General features: G+C 42.6%; 3 protein-coding genes across 7 annotated transcripts in view; 1 reads left to right on the plus strand and 2 right to left on the minus strand.

The window, feature by feature from the left end:
• LOC137649946 (calcium uniporter protein, mitochondrial-like) overlaps window positions 1-24,329 on the plus strand; it is a 799,430-nt gene that overhangs the window by 612,390 nt on the left and 162,711 nt on the right. The gene's annotated exons all lie outside the window — the stretch shown is intronic.
• The window catches only part of LOC137649945 (uncharacterized), a 402,495-nt gene that overhangs the window by 312,787 nt on the left and 65,379 nt on the right, over window positions 1-24,329 (minus strand). The window lies entirely within an intron of this gene.
• The window catches only part of MCU (mitochondrial calcium uniporter), a 73,120-nt gene that overhangs the window by 41,964 nt on the left and 6,827 nt on the right, over window positions 1-24,329 (minus strand). The window contains exon 3 of the mRNA XM_068382794.1: window positions 21,310-21,428. Coding sequence (XP_068238895.1) covers window positions 21,310-21,428 — 119 coding nt within the window. The remainder of the gene's footprint in view (window positions 1-21,309; window positions 21,429-24,329) is intronic.

Below are 24,329 nucleotides of genomic sequence, written 5' to 3' on the forward strand. Positions count from 1 at the left end.
GATAATTACTTCAGTCTCGCACAAATCAACATTCAAATAGTTTTCTAGAATTAATTAGATTTGATCTCCAAGTTACCATTGTATTTTGATAATGGATGATTTCATACACAGTAGTACAAATGACTATATCTAAACTAAGAAAAAGGCAATCTTACTTAAATATTTCATTAAATATTAATTTCATTATGTATAATTCTAATAACAGTATTTATCTTACACCAAAATACAGTGGTTGATGGTAAGCTTTTATGTCAATGTAAGACCTGAGTTATGTCTAACTACACAAGTTACCTCAATAGTGGAAATTTGAAAGAGATGTGTCATATATGCTGTATAAGAACCACAGTACAGTTTAGGATATGAATATAGTCTATCAACTTTTTTAGATCAAAGAGGGACCAGTTTTTCTAAGGAGTTGTGTACTACTTCTATATCTAGAACTCCCTCAGTCCTTATATGATGGAGAAAACAAATTTAATGATAAAAATGTTATTTTTATAATAAAATAAATTTTTGAATATACTTACCCGGTGATTATATAAGCTGCAACTCTGTTGCTCGACAGAAAACTCTACGTTAAAAATCCGCCAGCGATCGCTATACAGGTAGGGGGTGTACATCAACAGCGCCATCTGTCGGGCAGGTACTCAGTACTCAATGTAAACACAGAACTCAATTTTCTCCTCGGTCCACTGGGTCTCTATTGGGGAGGAAGGGAGGGTCCTTTAATATATAATCACTGGGTAAGTATATTCAAAAATTTATTTTATTATAAAAATAACATTTTTCAATATTAAACTTAGCCGGTGATTATATAAGCTGATTCACACCCAGGGGGGTGGGTAGAGACCAGCAATAATTGTTTACATTATTATGAGCTAAGGATTTTTTATTTCATTTTAGCAGTTATTCAAAATAACAAACATAAAATAAATAAGTACCTGGTAAGGAAGTCGACTTGAACAATTACTCTGCCTTTTTAAGTACGTCTTCCTTACGGAGCCTCGCGATCCTCTTAGGATGCTGAGCGACCCCTAGGAGCTGAAGTATCAAGGGTTGCAACCCATACAACAGGACCTCATCAAAACCTCTAATCTAGGCACTTCTCAAGAAATGACTTTGACCACCCGCCAAATCAAGTAGGATGCGAAAGGCTTCTTAGCCTTCCGGACAACCCAAAAACAATAATAAAACATTTCAAGAGAAAGATTAAAAAGGTTATGGAATTAGGGAATTGTAGTGGTTGAGCCCTCACCCACTACTGCACTCGTTGCTACGAATGGTCCCAGAGTGTAGCAGTTCTCGTAAAGAGACTGGACATTCTTAAGATAAAAAGACGCGAACACTTGCTTTTCCAATAGGTTGCGTCGATTATACTTTGCAGAGATCTATTTTGTTTAAAGGCCACGGAAGTTGCGACAGCTCTAACTTCGTGTGTCCTTACCTTCAGCAAAGCTTGGTCTTCCTCATTCAGATGGGAATGAGCTTCTCGTATTAACAGTCTGATAAAATAGGATAAAGCATTCTTTGACATAGGCAAAGATGGTTTCTTAACTGAACACCATAAAGCTTCAGACGGGCCTCGTAAAGGTTTAGTTCGTTTTAAATAGAACTTAAGAGCTCTTACAGGGCATAAGACTCTTTCTAGTTCATTTCCAACCATACGATAAGTTTGGAATATCGAACGATAATGGCCAAGGCCGAGAAGGCAGCTCGTTTTGGCTAGAAAACCAAGTTGTAGAACATGTAGCCGTTTTGGATGAGAATCCGATGTTCTTGCTGAAGGCATGAATCTCACTGACTCTTTTAGCTGTGGCTAAGCATACCAGGAAAAGAGTCTTTAAGGTGAGATCTTTCAGGGAGGCTGATTGTAGCGGTTCAAACCTGTCTGACATAAGGAATCTTAGTACCACGTCTAAATTCCAACCAGGTGTAACCAAACGACGCTCCTTCGTGGTCTCAAAAGACTTAAGGAGGTCCTGTAGATCTTTATTGTTGGAAAGATCTAAGCCTCTGTGACGGAAGACTGATGCCAACATGCTTCTGTAACCCTTGATAGTGGGAGCTGAAAGAGATCGTTCTTTCCTCAGATATAAGAGGAAGTCAGCTATTTGAGTTACAGAGGTACTGGTCGAGGATACGGATACTGACTTGCACCAGTTTCGGAAGATTTCCCACTTCGATTGGTAGACTCTAAGGGTGGATGTTCTCCTTGCTCTAGCAATCGCTCTGGCTGCCTCCTTCGAAAAGCCTCTAGCTCTCGAGTCTTTCGATAGTCTGAAGGCAGTCAGACGAAGAGCGTGGAGGCCTTGGTGTACCTTCTTTTGGTGTACCTTCTTTACGTGTGGCTGACGTAGAAGATCCACCCTTAGGGGAAGTGTTCTGGGAACGTCTACTAGCCATCGAAGTACCTCTGTGAACCATTCTCTGGCGGGCCAGAGGGAAGCAACTAGCGTCAACCTTGTCCCTTCGTGAGAGGCGAACTTCTGCAGTACCTTGTTGACAATCTTGAACGGAGGGAATGCATATAGATCTAGATGTGACCAATCTAGGAGAAAGGCATCTATATGAACTGCTGCTTTGTCCGGGATTGGTGAGCAAAATATTGGGAGCCTCTTGGTCATCGAGGTTGCGAAGAGATCTATGGTTGGCTGGCCCCAGGTGGCCCAAAGTCTCTTGCATACATCCTTGTGGAGGGTCCATTCTGTTGGAATTATTTGTCCCTTCCGACTGAGACAATCTGCCATGACATTCAAGTTGCCTTGGATGAACCTCGTTACTAGTGATATGTCTAGACCTTTTGACCAGGTGAGGAGGTCCCTTGCGATCTCGTACAACGTCAGAGAGTAGGTCCCTCCTTGCTTGGAGATGTACGCCAAAGCCGTGGTGTTGTCCGAGTTCACCTCCACCACTTTGCCTTGAAGGAGAGACCTGAAGCTTTTCCAGGTCAGACGTACTGCCAGTAGCTCCTTGCAGTTGAAATGCATTGTCCTTTGACTCGAGTTCCACATCCCCGAGCATTCCCGACCGTCTAATGTCGCACCCCAGCCCACGTCCGATGCGTCCGAGAAGAGAACGTGGTTGGGAGTCTGAACAGCCAGGGGAAGACCCTCTCTTAGGTTGATATTGCCCTTTTACCAAGTCAGACAAGACTTTATCTTTTCGGAAACCGGGATCGAGACCGCTTCTAGCGTCTTGTCCTTTTTCCAGTGAAAAGCTAGATGGTATTGAAGAGGACGGAGGTGTAGTCTTCCTAGTGATACAAATTGATCCACGGATGACAGTGTCCCTACCAGACTCATCCACAGCCTGACTGAGCAGCGTTCCTTCTTCAGCATCTTCTGGATGGATAGCAGGGCTGGGGGCTGATCGTCTTGTTGTTCAGCAACGTCCTCATCAGAGGGTTCCTCATCCGAAACTGATGAGGAAACGGCAACGGAGTGGGTGACGTCTGGCTCGCTGAATCCGGTCGCACTGGTGGATGCGTGACGGAGCCGGACGCAATATCATGGAACTGCTGCACAGTCTGTGAACTGTCAACAACCATGAGTGCGCAAGGAAGCACAGCGTCAACCCGAGACTGTCTAGACCGTCTGGGTTGTGCAGTCAACACCCTACCGGGTTGCTGAGGTTGACACACTGCGTCAAAACAAGTCACCTCTGCTGGTTGTTGAACGTCCTGAACGTCAACAACCACCTCCGAGCGTCGCTTAATGTCAACGTGCGGCTGGCAACCCACACAGTCGCATCGGTGGAGTAACCACCTCAACTGGCAGACGCGAGTAGGTTACCTCAGCGTCAACAGGGCGCACAACCGACCGGTTGGAAGGTTGTTGGCCAGAAGGTTCTTCTCCGCATTTAAGTCCCTATCAAGGACGCAAGCTTGGACTGCATGTCTTGCAGCAAAGCCCATTTAGGGTCTACGGGAGCAGGTGTGGCAACAGACGGGGTTAGCGACTGAGGCGGAACCGTTTACCATCCCTGAAAGCCTTGTTATGCGTGACATAATAGTACAGCAAAACTTCAAAGGCTCGACAACAGCTGTGAAGTTGACCTGTAAACAACTTGGAGCGTCTCCTGGCTAGGCGCCAGGGAGAGTCTACCAGAATTGAGAAGTCTATCTGGGCAGAGGCATGAACTCCCAAGCCGAGAACTTCTCTCGTGTCATATCAGACTTTCGCTCTATAAACCAGTTTAAAAGAAGGGAAAGCAAAGGCTGTATCCCCCAAACTCCTCCTGGTGAAAAACCAGTCGCCTAGCCAACGTAACGCTCTCTAGGAGAGCGAGAGAGCACTCACTAGCTTAAAAACAACGCCTTCGAAGTAGCTAGGCCTAGTGTAAGCTCTGACGTTTAGGCGAACGAGGAGCAGCAGTTACAAAAAGATCCGGACGAAGATCCTTAAAAAAATCATCATGATTTAATTAAAGTCCATAGGAGGCTAAGCAGCTTTAGGCTCCTCTCCATCTGACAGAGTCCTCAAGGGAATATCAGTAGGAGGGAGAACAGCAACTTCCTCATCTACAGGAACCTTGTCCGATAAAAGCTGAGTCTCTTACTGGTGCATTAGTAGCGGACCAGAACGCAACCTCATGTAACTGCTTGACAGTCTGTGAACTGTCAACAACTGAACTGTCAACCACAACAGGTGCGTGAGGACGCACAGTGTCCACTCGAGACTGCTTTGACTGCCTAGACTGAGCAGTCAAAACAACTCTAGAATGCGGAGGTTGCCGCACAGCGTCAAAACAAGTCAACTCCGATTGTTAGTGAACGTCTTGAACGTCAACAGGAGCATCAGCAAGTGGCCTAACGTCCAAATGCGGCTGAAAAACCACACGAGACCGCATCGAGTGTGGTTCTAAACAACCTGACTGACGTGACTAAGCTACGCCAACGTCAACAGTAAGCACAAAGGAAAGTTAGGTTGGCTGAAAGCCAGGATATCGATGAGATAAACGGCTAGACTCAACGGACTAATCGGCAGAATAGTCTTCCATAAGGGAGGCAAGCATATACTGCATGTTTTGCCATACAACCCCTTAAGGATCAACGGAAATGGTTGTGGTAATAGACGAGGGTAACGTCTGTGACCGCAACACTTTGCCTACAAAAAAAGACTCTCGGAGTCTGTGTTACGCTTTTGTAAGGCGGCGAGCAGTTATCCGATGACTGCATAGGGTCAGAGCTGTCCTAATGGCTGTAACCAGGACGCTGGACCTGTCCTGAAAGGACTGACTTTCGCTTAAGGGCTCCGAAACCTTGTGACAGGTTTCTTATGCGAAAAGCCTTCGGATGGCGAGGAGAAACAACGTCTCTCTCGTCTTATGGTAGGGGAGATCTTGGTAAGATACACCCGATACCATAGAGGGAAAACGTCTGTTCGTTGGTCAAGGCCTCTCGAACCCATAAGTCGTTTGACATTACTTCTCCCCTGGGCAAGGGAGCTTGTAAGAGGTCCCGGACTAGGTGAACGACAGGCACGAACAGACGAACCCTCGGACGCAACACTGTAACACTTTGCGCCTCGGACGCAACACTGTAACACTTTGCGCATATCACTTTATCACTTCGATTTTCTGTTTTGCACTTATTTCTACCTGAAACACGCAATTCTACCCTTCATTAAAAGGTAGTAATTGCGAAATTAGTCGTATAATGCAAGCTCATAATACCAGCAAAAAACAGAAAACATATTTTAAGATAAAAAGAAAAATCAGTGGCTGGGAAAGAGACTAAACACTAGTTCATATAACTACGTTTTCAATCTCTCACCGCACATAGCCTGGGGACGAGAATAAAAACCTAAAGACGTTTTATCCTTCCTCCCCGTACAGCGACTAGGGACGTGAGTAACACGAGAACAACGTTACCCGCTTGAACGGAACGTTTTCTCTCCTCTCTCTCCCTCCGTCTCTATCTCTCTCTCTCTTTCTCTCTTGATTTCGCACCTAAGAGAAGAGCCCAATTATATATCGTCAAAAAAAAAACATGTTATTTGACTAAAGGAAAAAACTGAAAGGTTTTTCAAATAAAAAGTTCCTTTAAATTAGAATTTAAAACATTTAAGCTAAGAAAGAATGAATAAAACGTCAGAATCGATTTACTCTTACTGCAAAGTGAAACCGTGATACACTCTCTCTCTATCGTAACGATAGAGCGCATGTTGAACGTCCTGAACATCAACAACTGCGTAGCATAAAAAACTAAACGTTAGTTTATCTTTGAAAACAGTACGAAGACTATCAAAGAAATTCTTTCATAAAAAATTACATTTAAAAAGTTTTAAATCCTTTGCTCTTTAAAAGCTAAAGACGATATAAAGGGCTCACCGTTGATTAACTTCGGTTTCCAAGTTAGGACCGCCTACTCTCAGGAAAGTTCTATATAAACAAAGCATTAAAATTTATTTTTATATGTTTATAAAAAATGGAAAGTTAATCGAAGAGGCCTAATAAAGGCGGAGAGATATAAAATATATAGAGGAAAATCTATAACGTGATATAATTACTAAAAGCCTAAACATACTTCCGTCTAAGGGAAGGGTCGGCCATTTAAAAGTGAAAGAAAGTCCATACTATCTTTGTCACCATAATTAAATCTATCCAAAACGAGTTCAAGTTTTGAGATGAAGATAAAACACCTGCATAGCGAAAGCTCAAAACTAGAATAGTGTACTTCACCAATAGTTGTGAAAACAAATCCAGTTAGCACAGCGAATTAGTAGGTCTTGCCGGTAGCCCGACAGAGAGAAAATTGAGTTCTGTGTTTACATTGAGTACTGAGTACCTGCCCGACAGATGGCGCTGTTGATGTACAACCCCTACCTGTATAGCGATCGCTGGCGGATTTTTAACGTAGAGTTTTTTGTCGAGCAACAGAGTTGCAGCTTATATAATCACCGGCTAAGTTTAATATTGAAAATTTATTATTTTAACAGCTACCGATCAGTTACATGGCTAATACCTACAAAGCTCGAAATTTTCAATCGTGAAATAAAAATCAAAAACTTCTCTCACGCTCGACTGTTATATCTCTCCTCTTCCAGTGACTATCCAGCATAGTACTGTGACTCATACTGCTGTGTATAAATGGCATTCAGTGAACCACGGGACTCACCCCAGCCCATTTACTCATCCCTTTGAAGTTGTTAAAGACATGTACTCAACTCCAGTATATCACTGTAAATAGGGAAGAGGACAGACTCATGTGCCTAACAAAAAAAGTGTTGAAATGCAAAAATTTCAATATCAAAATTCTCTTTGTGTTTATGAAACTTTCCTGTGAATCACATGGATGACTATCACGCTTTTTTTGGAGGTGGGAGAAGGCCAGGTATTTGAAATAATCCTAATCTTAAATTTTCAAGAAAGGGCTTGGACAAATCTCCCTTCTTAATCTTATTACAATTCCACGTCTGTATTTGCCAGGGAATGAATTAAGAAGTAAACGTTGTCTTTTCTTGGCCAAACGCCTAATTAGAAAAAGAAAATAGGATACAGTATAACATATGGAAAAACCTAAGCTACCTAATTTCCTTTATAGATTTATTAGAGTTAAAAGGATAACATATGCTGCTAGGAAATTCCCACTAACAGATTTAAAGCTCCTTACCAAACCCCAATTGGAGATTAAGATCAAACTGAGAAAAATAACTGTAAAAATAATCATTATCAACGTTAAATCTAAACCTATTGTTACTACTGTATTATTCTTATTACAAGCTAAGCTACAACCCTAGTTGGAAAAGCAGGATGCTATAAGGCCTAGGACTCCAACAGGGAAAAATAGCCCAGAGAGGAATGGGAATAAGAAAATAAACTACAAGAGAAGTACTGTAATGAACAATTAAAATTAAATACTTTAAAAACAGTACCAACTTTAAAATATATCTTTCACATATAAACTTTAAAAAGACTTATGACAGCCTGTTAAACATAAAAACATCTGCTGCAAGTTTCAACTTTTGAAGTTCCACCGATTCAACTATCTGATTAGGAAGATCATTCCACAACTTGGTCACAGCTGGAGTAAAACTTCCAGAATACTATGTAGTATTGATCCTTATGATGACAAAGGCATGGCTATTAGAATTAACTGCATACTTAGTATTACGAACATGTGGTACTGTCTGGGAAGATCTGAATGCAAAGGATAATCAGAAATATGAAAATTCTTAGGCAACATGCTTAACAAACTAACTGAACAATGGTGACAGATTAATATTTTGATCAGGAATAAGAAATTTAATAGACAGCAAGTTCCTGTCCAACAAATTAAGATGAGATTCAGCAGCTGAAGACTTGAATCAAAACATTCCCTTTAGAAACATTAATATTCGAGGAAAGCTTCACTTAAATAAGGCTTAGCAAATACTGGCTTGTTATGGCCCTGACCCACAGTTAAGACCATTTCCTGGTATAAATTCATAATGAAATTAGCAAGGTAACCACATCCCAAATATCATGAGCTCTAACTTATGAAACATGAAGAGATGATTCTCTAACTTTGCATGTGCTTGAGTAATGGGACTCCTAACAGGATGGAATTCTTTGATAGATCTGTATGAAACCTAACCCTACAAAGCAAATAAGTTAAATTACCCCAAATTGAATCTATTCGGGTAAATATTTAAAGTTCAAATAAGACAGAAATCTATCTTTTGAATTCCTCCTAATATTGGGGCTTAGGTAGGGTTATCCAAATGACGAGGTAGGTTCTTGGTCCTAAAACGATAAAAATTATATAAATGCTTCATCCATAGCAAATTCTTCATGCTTAAAATGAAGTCAAGTTCATTAATTAGCTTGGCCAAAGCGAATGTTAAAAGAAAAGGCATTTTCACAGTAAGCTCTTTTAAACCCATCTTTTTAAATGGCTAATAAATTAAACCTCTCAAATACTTGACAACTACACCTATATTCTGATGAATAGAACAATCGCCAAGAGGTTTCTCAATAGTGAAAGATCCGAAAGCATCTCTAATGAAATCTGAAGTTTACAAGACTGGGCTTACAAGCTTATGAACTTATTTAAGAATTGAAGTATAATCTTTTAAAACTGATACTGAAAATTTTCTTCTCATAAAGCAAAATATGTAGATACCTTGGTGCTCTGGCAAAAGGTAGTGATTGACAAAGAAAACCTTGAAACTGAACTAAAAGTACTGTATTCTACTGTAGGTCTGATATTCATGAATATTCCAATTTAATTGAACTGCTGAAATTTATCTTGGAAAATAATGTAGATGATGTCCTTAGTGCAATTACAAAGTTGATAACAATTCTCTTGACAATTCCTATGACTATATCAGAGGCAGAACACTGTTTTTTCAGCAGTGAAAAAATTTAAAACTTTCCTAAGAAGCACTATGAATTCAGAAAGACTAAATGCACTCGTACTGTTTTCAATGGAGAAAAAAATTTCTTCAAATCTCATCCAGAGATCATTTTTGCACAAATTAAAGCAAGAAGAATAGATTTTATTTTTAAATGAATAGACCATGCTTGAACTAGAACAATTTTGGTTATAGTTAGTAAAAAAAGAATTGCTTTTCTTTTTTATTTTTTCAGATTCAATAAAGTTTATGAATAAATGTTCTTACACCTGTTTGTTTCCTTTTAATCAATATCAAAACAAAGGCTAAAAATATTTTGGAACAGCACCCCCTCTCATGTTAGCCACGAGCCGCCACTGGTATAAAGTAAAACTTGCTTGATACGAAATTATTACACTTAGAGTGTATAAAATGTGTAATTGTAAAAAACCTGGTTGATACTGATCTATTGCACTAAGTAATATTTTGTAAGAGAAAATTATCTTTAGATATGTAATAAAGGGATTTTGACAAAGGAAAAATCTATTTCTGGGCAAGTGACCTGTGCCGCTCCGTGAAATGCTCCTTATAGCACCATTTCTAAGGTATAAATACTGCTAAATATACCAGAGAAAAAGTTGCATGGAATGCCAGGAATATACCCAGCTCGCTCACCCTTATAGAGAGTCGGTATAGTAACTGGGGCGTGTTAAAATCACTACCAGAGGTCCCTTATCAATTAGTCTTCTCCTTCCTCAATATCCCCCGATACTACGAGGTGCCGTTCTACATCCGACTACTGCATCTATATTATTTAAATCTTTTACTTTTTTTTGTATAACTTTGTTACCACCTAGAGTCTGGTCATAATTATTCTTGAAACTATTGAAGTCTTAGACATAAAGAACTCTAAATTGGAGCATTTCAGAAATCTATTTTTTGGGCTCAAGCCATGGCGTCCTGATGGAAGGTTCCTTATTGGTAGCTTCCTTGGGTATATTAACTACTAAGATATTCCCAGAGAATTTAACCACAGGTTATCACAGAATTCTAACTTCTGGAGCGAGTATCCTAAAGGTTTCCCTTTAAGACATCGTATATCAACAGGGGACGCATGTATTAACGCGCCACATAGCTATCTGCACCCCATATAGAGTTAACACTTCTATATGGAGGGGCGGAGAATAGCTGGGGAGCCGTTCCACAGCTATACTCGTCCGTGGCTACTTTTGGTATTCGAAACGTAAACAAACGGGCGCCATTGCTAAATGACGTCACGTCCGTCCTCATCCTTCTTTTAGTAGCTTGCCTTGCTAAGACGGATTTTCCCTTGTGCTTTTTCATCGGCTTGCATCTTCGTAATGTCGCTACCTTCAGCCTCGCCTTCTTCTGGAAAGTTGAGTACCAGGTCCCAGTATTGTTTAAATAAGCTCTGACCGTAAAGTAACTTATACTTTTCGAGATATTTCATGTTTTCTGGCAGAGCTGTGCTACTACCGGACACGCCATTTTATGGCGTCGCTGTTCCCCTGCATGCCTTATTTAGCTAGCCTGAACAGCCTATTCCGGCCTTTTAACTAATTGATACTGTTAGTTATTTAGTCTTCATAGCTAGGAACTTCATATATCGTGTTTTGACGCTTTTTTATCGGTCATCCCCTGACCCCATACTAGTTCGCTAGCTTAGCCCCTAGGCTAGAGCGCCTAACACCAGTGTTCATGCATGATATATTCCAGTGATCCTAGGTTAAGTTATGAAGATAGTGGCATTATTTTATGATACTGTTCACTGTGATGCAAGTGTTTTCGCCTCCCGGGACCTTATAGGGGATCGGTTTAATAGTGTGCCTTTCTAACCTAACCTAATTGTAGGACCCCTATATGCTCCCTTCACCCCCTGCCTTAGGGCATTCCCTCTGTGTGGCCACGCTCCCCCTACCACGTAAGGGGATCATGTCCGTATCAGAGTATTTATCGCTTCTCTTTCATCCCTAAGGGAATGATCCCCCCTTAGGGTTGCGTTCGAGAAAGAGGAACGGCATGTCCTTCCTCAGTTGCTGATGTTAGGTTACCTGACCTTCCTTGCAACTTGCGTTATGTCTTCCAGCCTACCTAGCTTGGGGTTTGACATCCCTTCTCTAGGTTAGGCCTGGGGGGGGGGGGGCGCGCGCGCTAGTTCAGTACTTTGCTTGAAACGGTACCCATGCACCGTTCTCAGCCAGGTTGCCTACCCTAGGCTAGGGAGCGTTCTCCCTTCCTTGGTGGCCGTTTTTGTACAGAGCCTCCCCTATGGAAGACCCTTCTTCTTCTCCCTCCCCCCCCATCCCTTGTATGGTCTAGCCTATACATAGACTAGCCTATACTCATCTGTCCCTAGTCCTACAACTCCTCCTTAGGGTGGAGTGATAAGGCTATCTAGAGTCCCTGTGGGCAGTCCGCTCTGGTACATATACCCTTCATAGCGTCCTATGGGGTTAGCCACTGGAAGCGTTTTGTCCACAGGGGTTCCCCCTCTCTTGGGTGTTCCCTGGCCCTCCCTTGGGCTACTCTGGCACCCGGCCGCCTGCCGGCCCCCTGCCATTGGGTGATAGGGCTAGCCCCTATCATGGGTACACTCATTCAGGTGGGATGCTATAGGGGTTCGTATTCTTACCCCTCCATCCCTCCTTCTGTCTCTCTTCCTGTCCTCTACTGCCGGCGATACCGCCCGCCCTTGGTGACACATTCCTAGTATCCTACCTAGTCGACAGTCCTCCGCGTGCCGGAGGGCTGCCGCCTTCCGTCGGTGTATAGCCGATGGCCTACCCTTACACTACCTAGCTTCGGTCGTCCGTCCTTCGGGCCGGCCTCCGGCGTGCCGGCATTGATTGCTGGCAGTCTGGGTATGCTATAACCCCCTTCCTTATCGTATGACCTTGTCACCAAGCCGGCAGCCTGCCGGAGCCGCCTACTCCTGCCGGCGTGCCACCGCTGTGCCGGCGGCCGCCAACCTGGCATTACACCTGACTTCTCTATGTGTCTTCCCTAATGCCAGAAACCCTGCTGGAGTGGCCTCCGACGTTCCTCCGGTCTGCCGGCGCCCTCTGGAGACGCCAAGAGACTTGCACCCCTTCTCCCAGCTATCAACTTCATGCTGATAGCCCTACACTGCAACCAGATAGCTTGGCTACCCCAATGGATAGGTATTGTCTTACCGTTCTATTAACGGCCATGGTGTCTTCTTGCATATCATAATTTTCCAGCATGCTGTGTGTGTCTTAGCACAGCTGGTTGCCGGAAACTGTTGTCCTATGGGGTCTTCTAACCCCCCTAACTAATGGCCTGAGTGGTCTCAGTCCTTGATATACATCTTAGGCAATCCCTGCTAGATTTACCTTCTGCCTTCCTTGGGGATCATTGAAGAATTCTGCTTTGTGTCCTCGGTCACAAACAAATTGCCTACTGATAAGGTTACGATAACCAGCTGGGCGGGATACACAGAGTATGTGTCTATCTACTTCATTTCCCGCTCCACTCTCTAACATTACAATGTTATTATTTAATTAATGTTAAGTTAAAGTTAACTACCTAATATTTAACTTTAGAGTAATATAAGTCATTTGTATGACTTCTGTATACTCATGTTCTCTTTCTCTTTCAGGAGGAGTACGTGAAATGTGATCACAACTTCTGTGGAGTGAAGCGCCCGCACTTCTACGGGCACACGGCATGTAAGACCCACGCCCCCTGCGCCAATAAGAAAGGCGATCTGAAAATTTGGGACCCGCAGCACTGTACAGTCTGCAAGGACCGCTTGGTCGAAGCGTTCAACAATCCTCCTTTAGCGGAGGTAAGGGACTCTTCTCGAGAGAAGCTACGCAAGTGGGTGCGTGGCTTCCAGAAGAACGCCACCGGACCATATCTCGCCACCGAAGATTTGAGGGCCTTGCTTTTCCCGAAGGCATCACCAGACTCAGTGGTCCCCAAAGGTCAGATTCCCACCGTCCAGATAGTGGTGGAACCGGATGTAGTCATGGCTCAGTCCATGCACGAGTGCCGTTTGAATGCCGACAACGCGGAACGTATGTCGGAAGTGTCGGAGAACACGGAGAGGAACCTCATGGGCGACGAACTGGACTATGAGGAAGATCAGGTGGAATACCCTGAGTCGGAGCAGGAGGTCGCTCCAACATCCACCCCCACACCGACTCCTACACTGACGGATGTATCACTCCCGTCTACATCCGCTACCTCGGATCCTACCCCATCCAACACCCAGGAGATCTTCAAAATGCTTGAGGCTCTCATGGATAAGAAACTCCACGAGACGCATGAGTTCTTCAGGTCCAACATGGGAAGTTTGAAGCAGCCGAAAAGGATTTCGGTTAAGGACCTCCCCGCATGCTCGGATACCAACCCCTGGAGGTATGCCGAGGACATGCTGATCACTACAGGCAAGATCTTCATAAGCGAAAAGGTCGGCTCGATCGCGCTGGAAGAAGTGGAATTCTTCCCAAACTTTGAGGCTTACCCGGACTTTTACGTCCGACTTAGATCTGAACCTGCCTCTAAAGAAGAGACCGAACCGAAGGAGGTTATAGTGTTCGATCTCCCGAAGGCCCAGGCTATGTTGGCCAATACAGTGAAAAGTAGGGGCTTCATCTGCTCAAAACTACCGGCGCTTAGCAAGAAACACCCGACCTACGTCGCACCAGACGATGCGACCTTCCCCTTTTTGGAAAAGGCCTTCACTGCGGTGCATAAGGCAGTGGAAGAAGGAAAACCTTGCCCTGCACTGGAGGAGTGCAGACCCTTCTCCCTGACTACTCCCCCTGATGTTAGACACTGGAAAGACGTCCAGTCAACATTTGTAGTGGGAAAACTAGAACCTGACGTCGCTGGTCGTCAGTTTAACGAGGACCTCCCAAAACTTAATGACCATCTTCTTCGTCGGGAACATGATACGAAGGAAAGGCTCGCCGCATCTATGTCCCTTCAAGTACAGCTCGAAGTCATGGCCGGTGACACTAGGGTCCCTGACTACTACATGGTCCTCGCCAAAACACATTTGGCGACTGTAGTAAAGGATCTGTACAGCTTCACGAAGGCTCGTAGAGCCTGTCGTGAATTCGTGTTCTCAAGTGCTACAGTGAGACACGAACCCCGGAGGCTGATTTCCTCCAACATCTGGGGTAAGCACCTCTTTCCCTCCTCCCTAGTGAAAGAGATTACCGACAAGGCCGCCACGGAGAACAGGAACCTTCTCCACAAATGGGGCATGTCGAAGAAAAGGAAATCTTCTCAGGACGACGGCCCTCAACCTAAGAGGAAACCCACGAAACCGAAACCCCAGCAACGTCAACAGAGACGGCAGTTTCCGGGATCCGCTACTCCCCAAGTGGCAGCTCAGCCACAGCAGACCTTTCAATTGGTCACCCAACCGGTCTTGTCACAGTCGCCGGTCTTCACCCCTGCTTTTGAGCAACAGTCAACTACCTTTCGTCCCAAAGGTAGAGGCTCAAACAGAGGTGCAGGCAGAGATGCATCTTGCCGTCCCTCCAGAGGCAGAGGAGGAAAGGGAGCTAGCGGCCGAGGTAGCAAACCCTCGGGAAACCAGAAGCAATGAAGTGCTTCCGGTGGGAGGAAGACTCCGCCAATTCCAGGATCGTTGGACCTTCGATCCCTGGGCACACAGCATCGTCAAGAAGGGTCTAGGCTGGAGCTGGACTCATCCACCCCCAACCTTCCAGCAATTCTTCCAACAGTCAACCCCCCTTCTGGAAGAATACGTCCTAGAACTCTTGAACAAGAAGGTGATAAGGAGGGTAAAGTCAACCAGGTTCCAAGGGAGACTGTTTTGCGTCCCCAAGAAGAACTCCGACAAACTCAGAGTCATTCTAGACTTATCCCCCCTCAACAAGTTCATAGCGAACAACAAGTTCAAGATGCTGACTCTTCAACAGATAGGGACCCTTCTGCCTCAAGGTTCCTACACGGTCTCCATAGACCTGGCGGATGCCTACTGGCACGTTCCAATGAACCACCACGCTTCCTCCTACCTAGGATTTTGACTCCAAAGGAAAAGCTACGCTTTCAGGGCCATGCCCTTCGGCCTCAATGTGGCCCCACGGATCTTCACAAAGCTGGCAGACGCCATCGTTCAACAGCTCCGCCTCCGCGGCGTCCAGGTGATGGCCTACCTTGACGACTGGCTGGTCTGGGCTCCATCGCCCGAAGATTGTCTAAGATCCTGCAACAAAGTCACCCAGTTTCTGGAACACCTGGGATTCAAGATAAACAGAAAGAAATCTCGCCTCTCTCCAGCTCAGAAGTTTCAATGGTTAGGAATCCAGTGGAATCTTCAGTCACACCGCCTTTCCATTCCCCAGAAGAAAAGGAAAGAAAAAGCAGGGTCTGTCAAAAAACTGCTGAAATCCAAACGGATCTCAAGACATCAGCAGGAACGAGTTCTAGGCTCTCTACAGTTCGCCTCAGTGACAAACCCAGTGCTGAGTGCACAGCTAAAGGATGCCGCGGGAGTCTGGAGACGTTCTGTATCCATCGCTCGAAGAGACCTCAAGAGACGGCTCCCAAACAGACTTCGGTTACTCATAAAGCCGTGGTCGGAAGCAAAGGCCCTGAAAAGGTCCATCCCTCTTCAACACCCACCTCCATCACTCAACATCCACACGGACGCTTCGCTGGAGGGTTGGGGAGGTCACTCCCACCAACAACAGGCTCAAGGAACATGGTCTCCCCTATTCAAGACATTTCACATCAACATCTTGGAGGCCATGGCGGTCCTTCTCACTCTGAAGAAACTCTCTCCGCCTCCCTCGATCCACATTCGTCTGACACTGGACAACTCGGTGGTAGTCCGATGTCTCAATCGCCAAGGCTCAAGATCGCCCCAGATAAATCAGGTGCTTCTCCCAATCTTCCGCCTGGCAGAGAAGAAATGGCACCTGTCTGCAGTTCACCTACAAGGATTCCGCAACGTGACGGCGGACGCTCTATCTCGGACAAGCCCGATAGAGTCGGAATGGTCTCTAGACGCAAGATCCTTCTCCTTCATCTCTCACCAAGTCCCAGAACTTCAGATCGATCTCTTCGCAACGAGCGACAACAATCAACTTCTTCGTTATGTGGCCCCGTACAAGGACCCCAAGGCAGAAGCAGTGGACGCCATGTCACTGGATTGGAACAGGTGGTCCAGGATCTACCTGTTCCCTCCCACCAACCTTCTCCTGAAAGTCCTCTCCAAGCTGAGAACCTTCAAAGGGACAGCGGCCCTGGTGGCTCCCAAGTGACCCGGAGCAATTGGTACCCCCTAGTCCTGGAGCTACAGTCCACGTTGATCCCTCTCCCGGGCCCAGTTCTCTCCCAGCAAGTACAGAAGTCGACTGTCTTTGCTTCATCATCGAAAGTCAGGGACCTTCATCTCATGATTTTCTCTCCCTAGCCACGAAGAAAAGGTTTGGGATCTCGAAGAAAAGTCTAGACTTCCTCGAGGAATACAAGACCGAATCCACACGACGGCAATACGAATCATCCTGGAGAAAGTGGGTCTCATTCGTCAAGGCAAAAAATCCTACGGAAATCACCATCGATTTTTGCATGTCCTTCTTCATTCACCTTCATGGACAGGGCTTAGCAGCCAACACGATTTCTACCTGCAAATCGGCCTTGACTAGACCACTACTGTACGCCTTCCAGATTGATCTGTCCTGCGACATCTTCAATAAACTGCCGAAGGCATGCGCTCGTCTATGCCCAGAACCCCCACCAAAACCTATCTCCTGGTCCCTGGACAAGGTGCTCCATTTTGCCTCCAACTTGGACAACGATTCGTGCCCTCTCAAGGATCTGACTCAAAAAGTTATATTTCTTTTTGCTCTTGCCTCAGGAGCCCGAGTCAGCGAAATAGTGGCATTATCAAGAGACGAGGGTCACATCCTGTTTACAGAATCAGGAGACCTTACCCTCTTCCCGGATCCAACGTTTCTCGCGAAAAATGAACTACCCACCAAGAGATGGGGCCCTTGGAGAATCTGCCCCCTGAAAGAAGATGCCTCTATATGTCCGGTAGAGAGCCTCAAGGTCTATCTTCGTAGAACTTCTGACTTTGGTGGAGGCCAACTCTTCAAAGGAGAAACATCGGGTAGCGACCTGTCACTGAAACAACTAAGAGCGAAAATCACCTACTTCATTCGCAGAGAGGATCCTGACAGTACACCCGCAGGTCATGATCCTAGAAAAGTCGCATCGTCTCTGAATTTTTTCCAGAGCATGGATTTCGAAAGCCTCAAGAGTTTCACAGGCTGGAAATCTTCGCGTGTTTTCTTCAAGCACTACGCGAAGCAAGTGCATGAAGTCAAGCATTTCGTGGTAGCTGCAGGTAGTGTTATGAAACCTGCAATTAACTCTGCATAGAACAGTGAGTTACTTGGGACTTTAACTCTTCGGGTGCCTACTGTATGTTGACCCTCGTGTGATACGTAGTGATTTCAGGGACACTTAGTGTTTTTCATAGACTGTTCTTTACAAGGTGAAATGTCATAGTCGTCACATGAGTGCCGCATGCCTAGAGCATTACAGTATGTGTTTTTTTCCTTATTAAAGACTGACGTTCCTATGGAACCTGTGCCTTCTAATAATTTGAAATTTTCTTTCAGATTCAAGAGCGAAGTCTTTCATTACTATGTACATTATAATTTATTGTAAATTAATTTTACATCCTTTATTGCATTTATTTTACTATATCCTGCAATTGTGAGATAAAATTTCTATTTTATTACTTGTGCGTCTCACTCCGCTCCTACTCATACTATGAAATACATGGTTGTCATAGTTTCATTATCCCCTTTCTTTTGAAATAATGAAGAATAATAGGTTCAATCCATATTATATAATCACCTATGCTGTGTAATATTCCTAACTGAATACTTACTTGCGCTATATCTTCGAGACCAGATCGTTCTCTAGCTATGAAATACAGTGCCTAACCATCATTTTCTGTTATTGAGAATGTTCCTATATGAATATCAACCATTCTGTCTTGTCTCCGAGTTCTTCACGTTCTCTACGCAAGGTGGGTAGCCCTTCGATGACCACTTTGATCTTCGGCATGGTCCGTTGGGACTTCTCTGCCAAGGAGGGCAGGAAGTTGCATCCCCACGAAACCTCTATCGAGGTCACTATGCTTACCTTATTCAAAGCCCTCGGCACTTACTCTACAAGGGGAAATCTACCACGATACATTGATTCTCTGGTACTCTTCCATCAGGACGCCATGGCTTGAGCCCAAAAAACGGATTTTGAGCGAAGCGAAAAATCTATTTTTGGGTGAGATAGCCATGGCGTCCTGATGGACCCTCCCTGCTACTTTAGTCCAGTCTTTCAGGCCCCACCCTGTCCTGCTGTATCATGGTGATTGGCAAGCAACTGGCATCAGGATGAGGACGGACGTGACGTCATTTAGCAATGGCGCCCGTTTGTTTACGTTTTGAGTACCAAAAGTAGCCACGGACGAGTATAGCTGTGGAACGGCTCCCCAGCTATTCTCCGCCTCTCCATATCGAAGTGTTAACTCTATATGGGGTGCAGATAGCTATGTGGCGCGTTAATACATGCGTCCCCTATTGATATACGATGTCTTAAAGGGAAACCTTTAGGATACTCGCTCCAGAAGTTAGAATTCTGTGATAACCTGTGGTTAAATTCTCTGGGAATATCTTAGTAGTTAATATACCCAAGGAAGCTACCAATAAGGAACCTTCCATCAGGACGCCATGGCTATCTCACTCAAAAATAGATTTTTTGCTTCGCTCAAAATCGGTTTTTGATACATAAAACAACCAAAAATAACCCAACAGTATTTGAACACTATGCTTTACCTCCCGACCATCCTCAACGGTGCTAAAAGAAAAAGATAAGGGAGCAATTGAATGACGTGAATCAATCCCTAAAACACAACTCTCTTCATTCTTCTTATGCTTTCCATCTCTATCAAGCACCAATGTGATATACTGTCATTTGCATATTTAGACAATTGAAGCATTACAAAGAGCTATTGTCTAAATCATATCAATAACTCCTACATGTGGCACACAATATATGAAGGTCTACGTTATTTTTAAATGCAAAAGATATACATTGCTAATCCTAAACTTAGTCCTACGGTCGAATGTCACTCAACTGACGTAGACGGAATGAGTAGGCTGGCTTGGGTGGGTCTTGCGGTCAACCTAACATGGTTTCTATCAAAAAGTATAAATCACAATATTACACTCTAATGCTTAGAAAGGAAGGATATAGAGGTTGAAAGAGAGAGAAGCTTTTATTCTTATTTTTTCCTATTATTTCTGAGAGGCTAGGGCTACGTAGATAGTCAACTGCCTGAGAAGAAGACTTCATTAAACTAATAGATACAGTTTGCAGCTGGATTTCAACTTCTGATACACAAAAAACACAAGAAAGACAACTGCTTCTGATCAATACTTTCCAAAATACTAAGTTTCATCTAAATCACTATCTTAAATGAGAACAAGGCATTGTTCCTAAGAATTTACAATTGACGAGGATAAGATACAAGTGATTTAGCAGCCTTTCCTGCCACTTTTAGAAGGAACAACCAGCCATCCATCAGAAATACACACAACCTGGAATTTAAAAGTGAATATGTAACTTTTATTCACTGTGTTGCAGTTTGCATGGCTTGTAGATGGCTTTATAAAAAAAGTGTGAGTCCTCTGCTGAACGGGTGTTCTCTTTTTGATTGCAGTTTGGGACACATCGTCACAGGGCCAAACTTTCATGCAATGGCTTGACAATGATTTTAGGCCTACTTAAAAACAAGGGATTTTTGTCTTCACTAAATCCTTTAGGAGTATGAAAACCATACCAAAATGCAACTACTGTAGTTTAGCAGAAAATCAAGTATCAACATCACAGGAAGCCCCTGATGATATGATTTATCTTTAAAGTATTTATACTACACCAAGAAAAGGAGTCACTAACATACACCTCCCCTTTGTAAGTACATTACTGTATGAATAATATATTTTAGCCCAGTACAAAAATGTTTTTTTTTAAACTAACTTCTGTTACATTTTAGGACTATTATACAACAAAATATTTTAGGCCAGGGTTCTGTAATGTGGGGTTTTATAGAAAAAAAATGGTTGCAATTTACTTTTATGCAACAGGAAAAGTATAAAATCTTTACCCTCACTCAAAATTTTCAGATGCAGATTTAAAGATTTTGCTGTTATCCATTCTAAATGTAAAGTTACAAACCTCTGCCTCCTCATGATGCAGCTATTCGTTTGATTGCCGTATAACTGTAATACAGTAATTTCATAAATTTTACAAGTAAGCAGAACAATAAAATCAAACATTTCAATCTGGCATGATGGCATAATTTCAGGAGGTAACAAAAAGGACCAAAGCTACACGAGGCTTCTCCTTGAACATCTCTTTTTATCTTAATTTTGAAAGTAAATTCATGTAGATATGCTGATAGACTAAAATTACTATTAAGAGGAATCTGTTTGTCTTTTTCCTATGCATTTTTGAATGATAGTAACCCTTGTAGAGAAAAAAAAATATGAAGTAGCCTGGTCAGAGAGACCGACTGCATGAAGGTGTTTAAAAGGATGGAGAAAATTGAAATGAAAAACTGTGGGAGTAATCAAATCGCAAAAGTTTCTGCGGCGAATGAAGTCTCTATAATCTGAAGGGCAACAGTGGACGGGGAATACTGGGGATTGCCACTAAATATATTCATATGGGTTTGACAGTTCTATGTAGTACTTTTATATAGATATATAAAAGAAGTTAGTATGCTTTTTTTAATTATTAGATCTTAAGCTCCTTAAGAAGAGGTGATTGCTTTATTTCTCTCAGGGCATCATATTTGAGAGAAATTGCAATAAAATGACAAAAATGTTATTTCTTTTACAGTTATGGCAGACCTATTGTCCAACTAACTAAACATAGCATTACTTTAACTTACCAGGGTCAGTTTCTGTCCTGGAGGAACAACAACTCGATATGTCATATCGTTGATCTCGAGGTCGAAGTCATTCATAAGTAAAGATTCGATGCTATCAGACGAAGAAATTCTAATCCCATCTGAAAAAGGCCAATAGTGAGATTTTCAATGACAATGCTCATCAGAAACAAATAATAAAACCAAAATAAGTATATTACCAGCCAACAAAGGGAATGTACTTCAACAACTTATCAAATATTTTTATTGACAAAGTACAGCAATGTATAACTTATAATAAGAGCAATCTTTTTAATGTTTAAATTCAAAGTCTGGTCATTAAATCCAATTGATATGTAAAATATACTTTCATGAGGTTTGCTTTAGGAAGAGCATTGTTCAACATTTAAACTACAGTACTTTAAAATGAGATCATAATATATCTGTCACAATTACTTCCTAAAGTTATAGGCAACTATTCTAAAAAGAGCTTCTAGAGCAGTTAACTATCTTGAGAGGTACAATTGGCTAAAGATAAAAGGGCAACTTATAGCTTAGAAACTTGTTTACGAGAGAGAGAGAGAGAGAGAGAGAGAGAGAGAGAGAGAGAGAGAGAGAGAGAGAGAGAGAGAGAGAGAGAGAGAGAGAGAGAGAGAGAGCTTTGAGGAGCAACATGGGAAATTTTTAAGCACTGCATAAAATATATTATTTACAAAAATATCAATAAACATTAAGACATAAGAAGGGTACTGATAGGGTATAGCGTATTAATATTACAAAATAAATACAGTACATTGTTGGACCACTAACAGCAATTAATTAAGCAGTATTGTTTCATGTTTCAATGGTGATACCATTATAGATGATTTATATGATAGACTATAATAAATAATTCATATTCAAAAGAAAATCAATTGTTTTGGTAAACATAATTACTTTATTGAAACAAACGCATCAATTCAAAATGTCACATTCTTTAATCACCAGGCCCTTCTAAATAGTCCAAAGAAATTATACAGAGACCTTTCAATATATTATTAGTGCCACTTCAACTTGGTGATGGAATTGAAAAGTTAATGCAATCATCTGTCCTGGATCATAAATCTCCTCGATTATGCATCAAAACTCCTAAAACCACATTAATGAAAACAGACAGACATGGCAGTGGGCTCTCTTATCAACAACAATTCAATAGACAACATTAGCAGGGAACAAGGTCTATCACAGCACAGCAACAATAATGTCACTTCCTAGACTACAGTTGAGATATACAAGGCACTTAGAAGTCCTTGATATTTCCAGAAGACAAACAGGTAACACCTGTACCCAAGTTGAATATTTGTTACAAGGCCAAAATGTGTGGAGGCCAGTACTTTGACATAAGAGGTAGCTAATGACTTATCTGAGAGAGAATGAAAATTTAAAGTGTGTGCACATTAATCACACCAAATAAACAAAAAGCCATGCATACATCCACAGATACTAGTGGGGCAGGTACAGAGTCAAGTACAGCATTACTATACCCTATATTACTCACAAGAGCCAATGAAGAGTCATAGCTAGACCTAAGAGTGGCTGATAGCACTACTCACATCATCCAGCTCAACTGAAATATGAGAGCAGCTAACCATATCACACCAAGAGAGAAATGATGAATAATAGTGAATAGTCAAAAGCATATCAAAGCATCTGGAAGGCAGCACACACATCCACAGTATATATGAGACAGTTACGTAAGTGGGTGTGGGAGACGCAAACATGGAAATCCCTGGACTCATGGCTATCACAAGTTGAGATGTATAAAGTCTGTGGTGTGGTTATCACTTATAGATATGTGGTAGTGTACATGGGTGTAGCTATGTTGCACAAAAGTGGATTAATTACTAGAAGTAAAAAGCACAGCACAGGAGTGCCCCATGGTTTTCATGTCACCAGTTATGCATGTAGATGTAATTCTGAAGAGTACTCAACAAACAGTGGAGTCATAAATGGACCCAATTTCAAATGTAATATTGCATAACGAGTTGTGTTTCAAATGTAACTCAAAGAAAGGTCATTGACTGACCTATGCAAACACAAGGGGAACAGTGGATTGCTACCCAAGTTATAAACACAGCATAAGTAAGTACAGGTCAGTCGTCAGAAGAGAGCTGTGATAGAGTCTAGTAACTTCAAGAAAAAAGAGACATGAAGCAGACAACTCCAATATGATAATGAAAAGAAGATTGGAGTCCTCGTAATCTATGCTTTCTATGCCTGAAGTGTTCTTTTTTTCCCTAAGAATTGCTCTGTCCAGATTTTTTAACTGATGACTTAGTTTCTTCCCCCGACAATAAAAACAAAATAAAAAATTGTGGTGGCCTCTGCTCAACTGTTAACACTAAGGCTACTTCTACTAAAGGAGGCATGACCTAAAGAAGCAAATGCAACTTACGCCTATAGCCAGGCTACAGAATATACTAGGATGTTCCTAAAAGAGGCAAATACTCTCTAGGAAAGCAAAATTTAGATGAGGAGGGTTGGTGATACCTTAAGAAGTATTGGCCCCAGCAGGTGTATTAGTGCCTGGCATCAGGAGTGCAAAAGAAAAAGAAACGTCTCAAGTCTATGACGATATAGCAGAGGATTTAAAATGGGGGTTATCTGAAAGGGAAGACCTCCGCAAGGTAAATAGTGGGTGATAAAATATAACATTTTGCTGGTCATGGCATAGATAGAATCGCTGGCTTAAATTAACTGATTTATTTGTACAGAAATCTGACTTATAGTCACTCTTTGCAAGCAGAAAAGTAAAAGGAAACATTTACAGCTACAAAGTTATACGATTACAATCATGGAGTGAAATGCTTGGAATATATTTCATTTACGGGAACTGAGCAATTTGAATTATATAAATTGAAAGCTTACAATATTCTTTATTAAATATTAGTTTATATTTAAAAGATTAAAGTGCCATCAATCATGGAATAAATAAAAATATCTTTGACATCTGCTTTTATGTTATCCACGGGAAGTCGTGTTTTAGTCACCAGAATATTGCTCTG

Source organism: Palaemon carinicauda, chromosome 11, assembly GCF_036898095.1.
Source record: "Palaemon carinicauda isolate YSFRI2023 chromosome 11, ASM3689809v2, whole genome shotgun sequence".
Classification (NCBI taxonomy): Eukaryota; Metazoa; Arthropoda; class Malacostraca; order Decapoda; family Palaemonidae; genus Palaemon; species Palaemon carinicauda.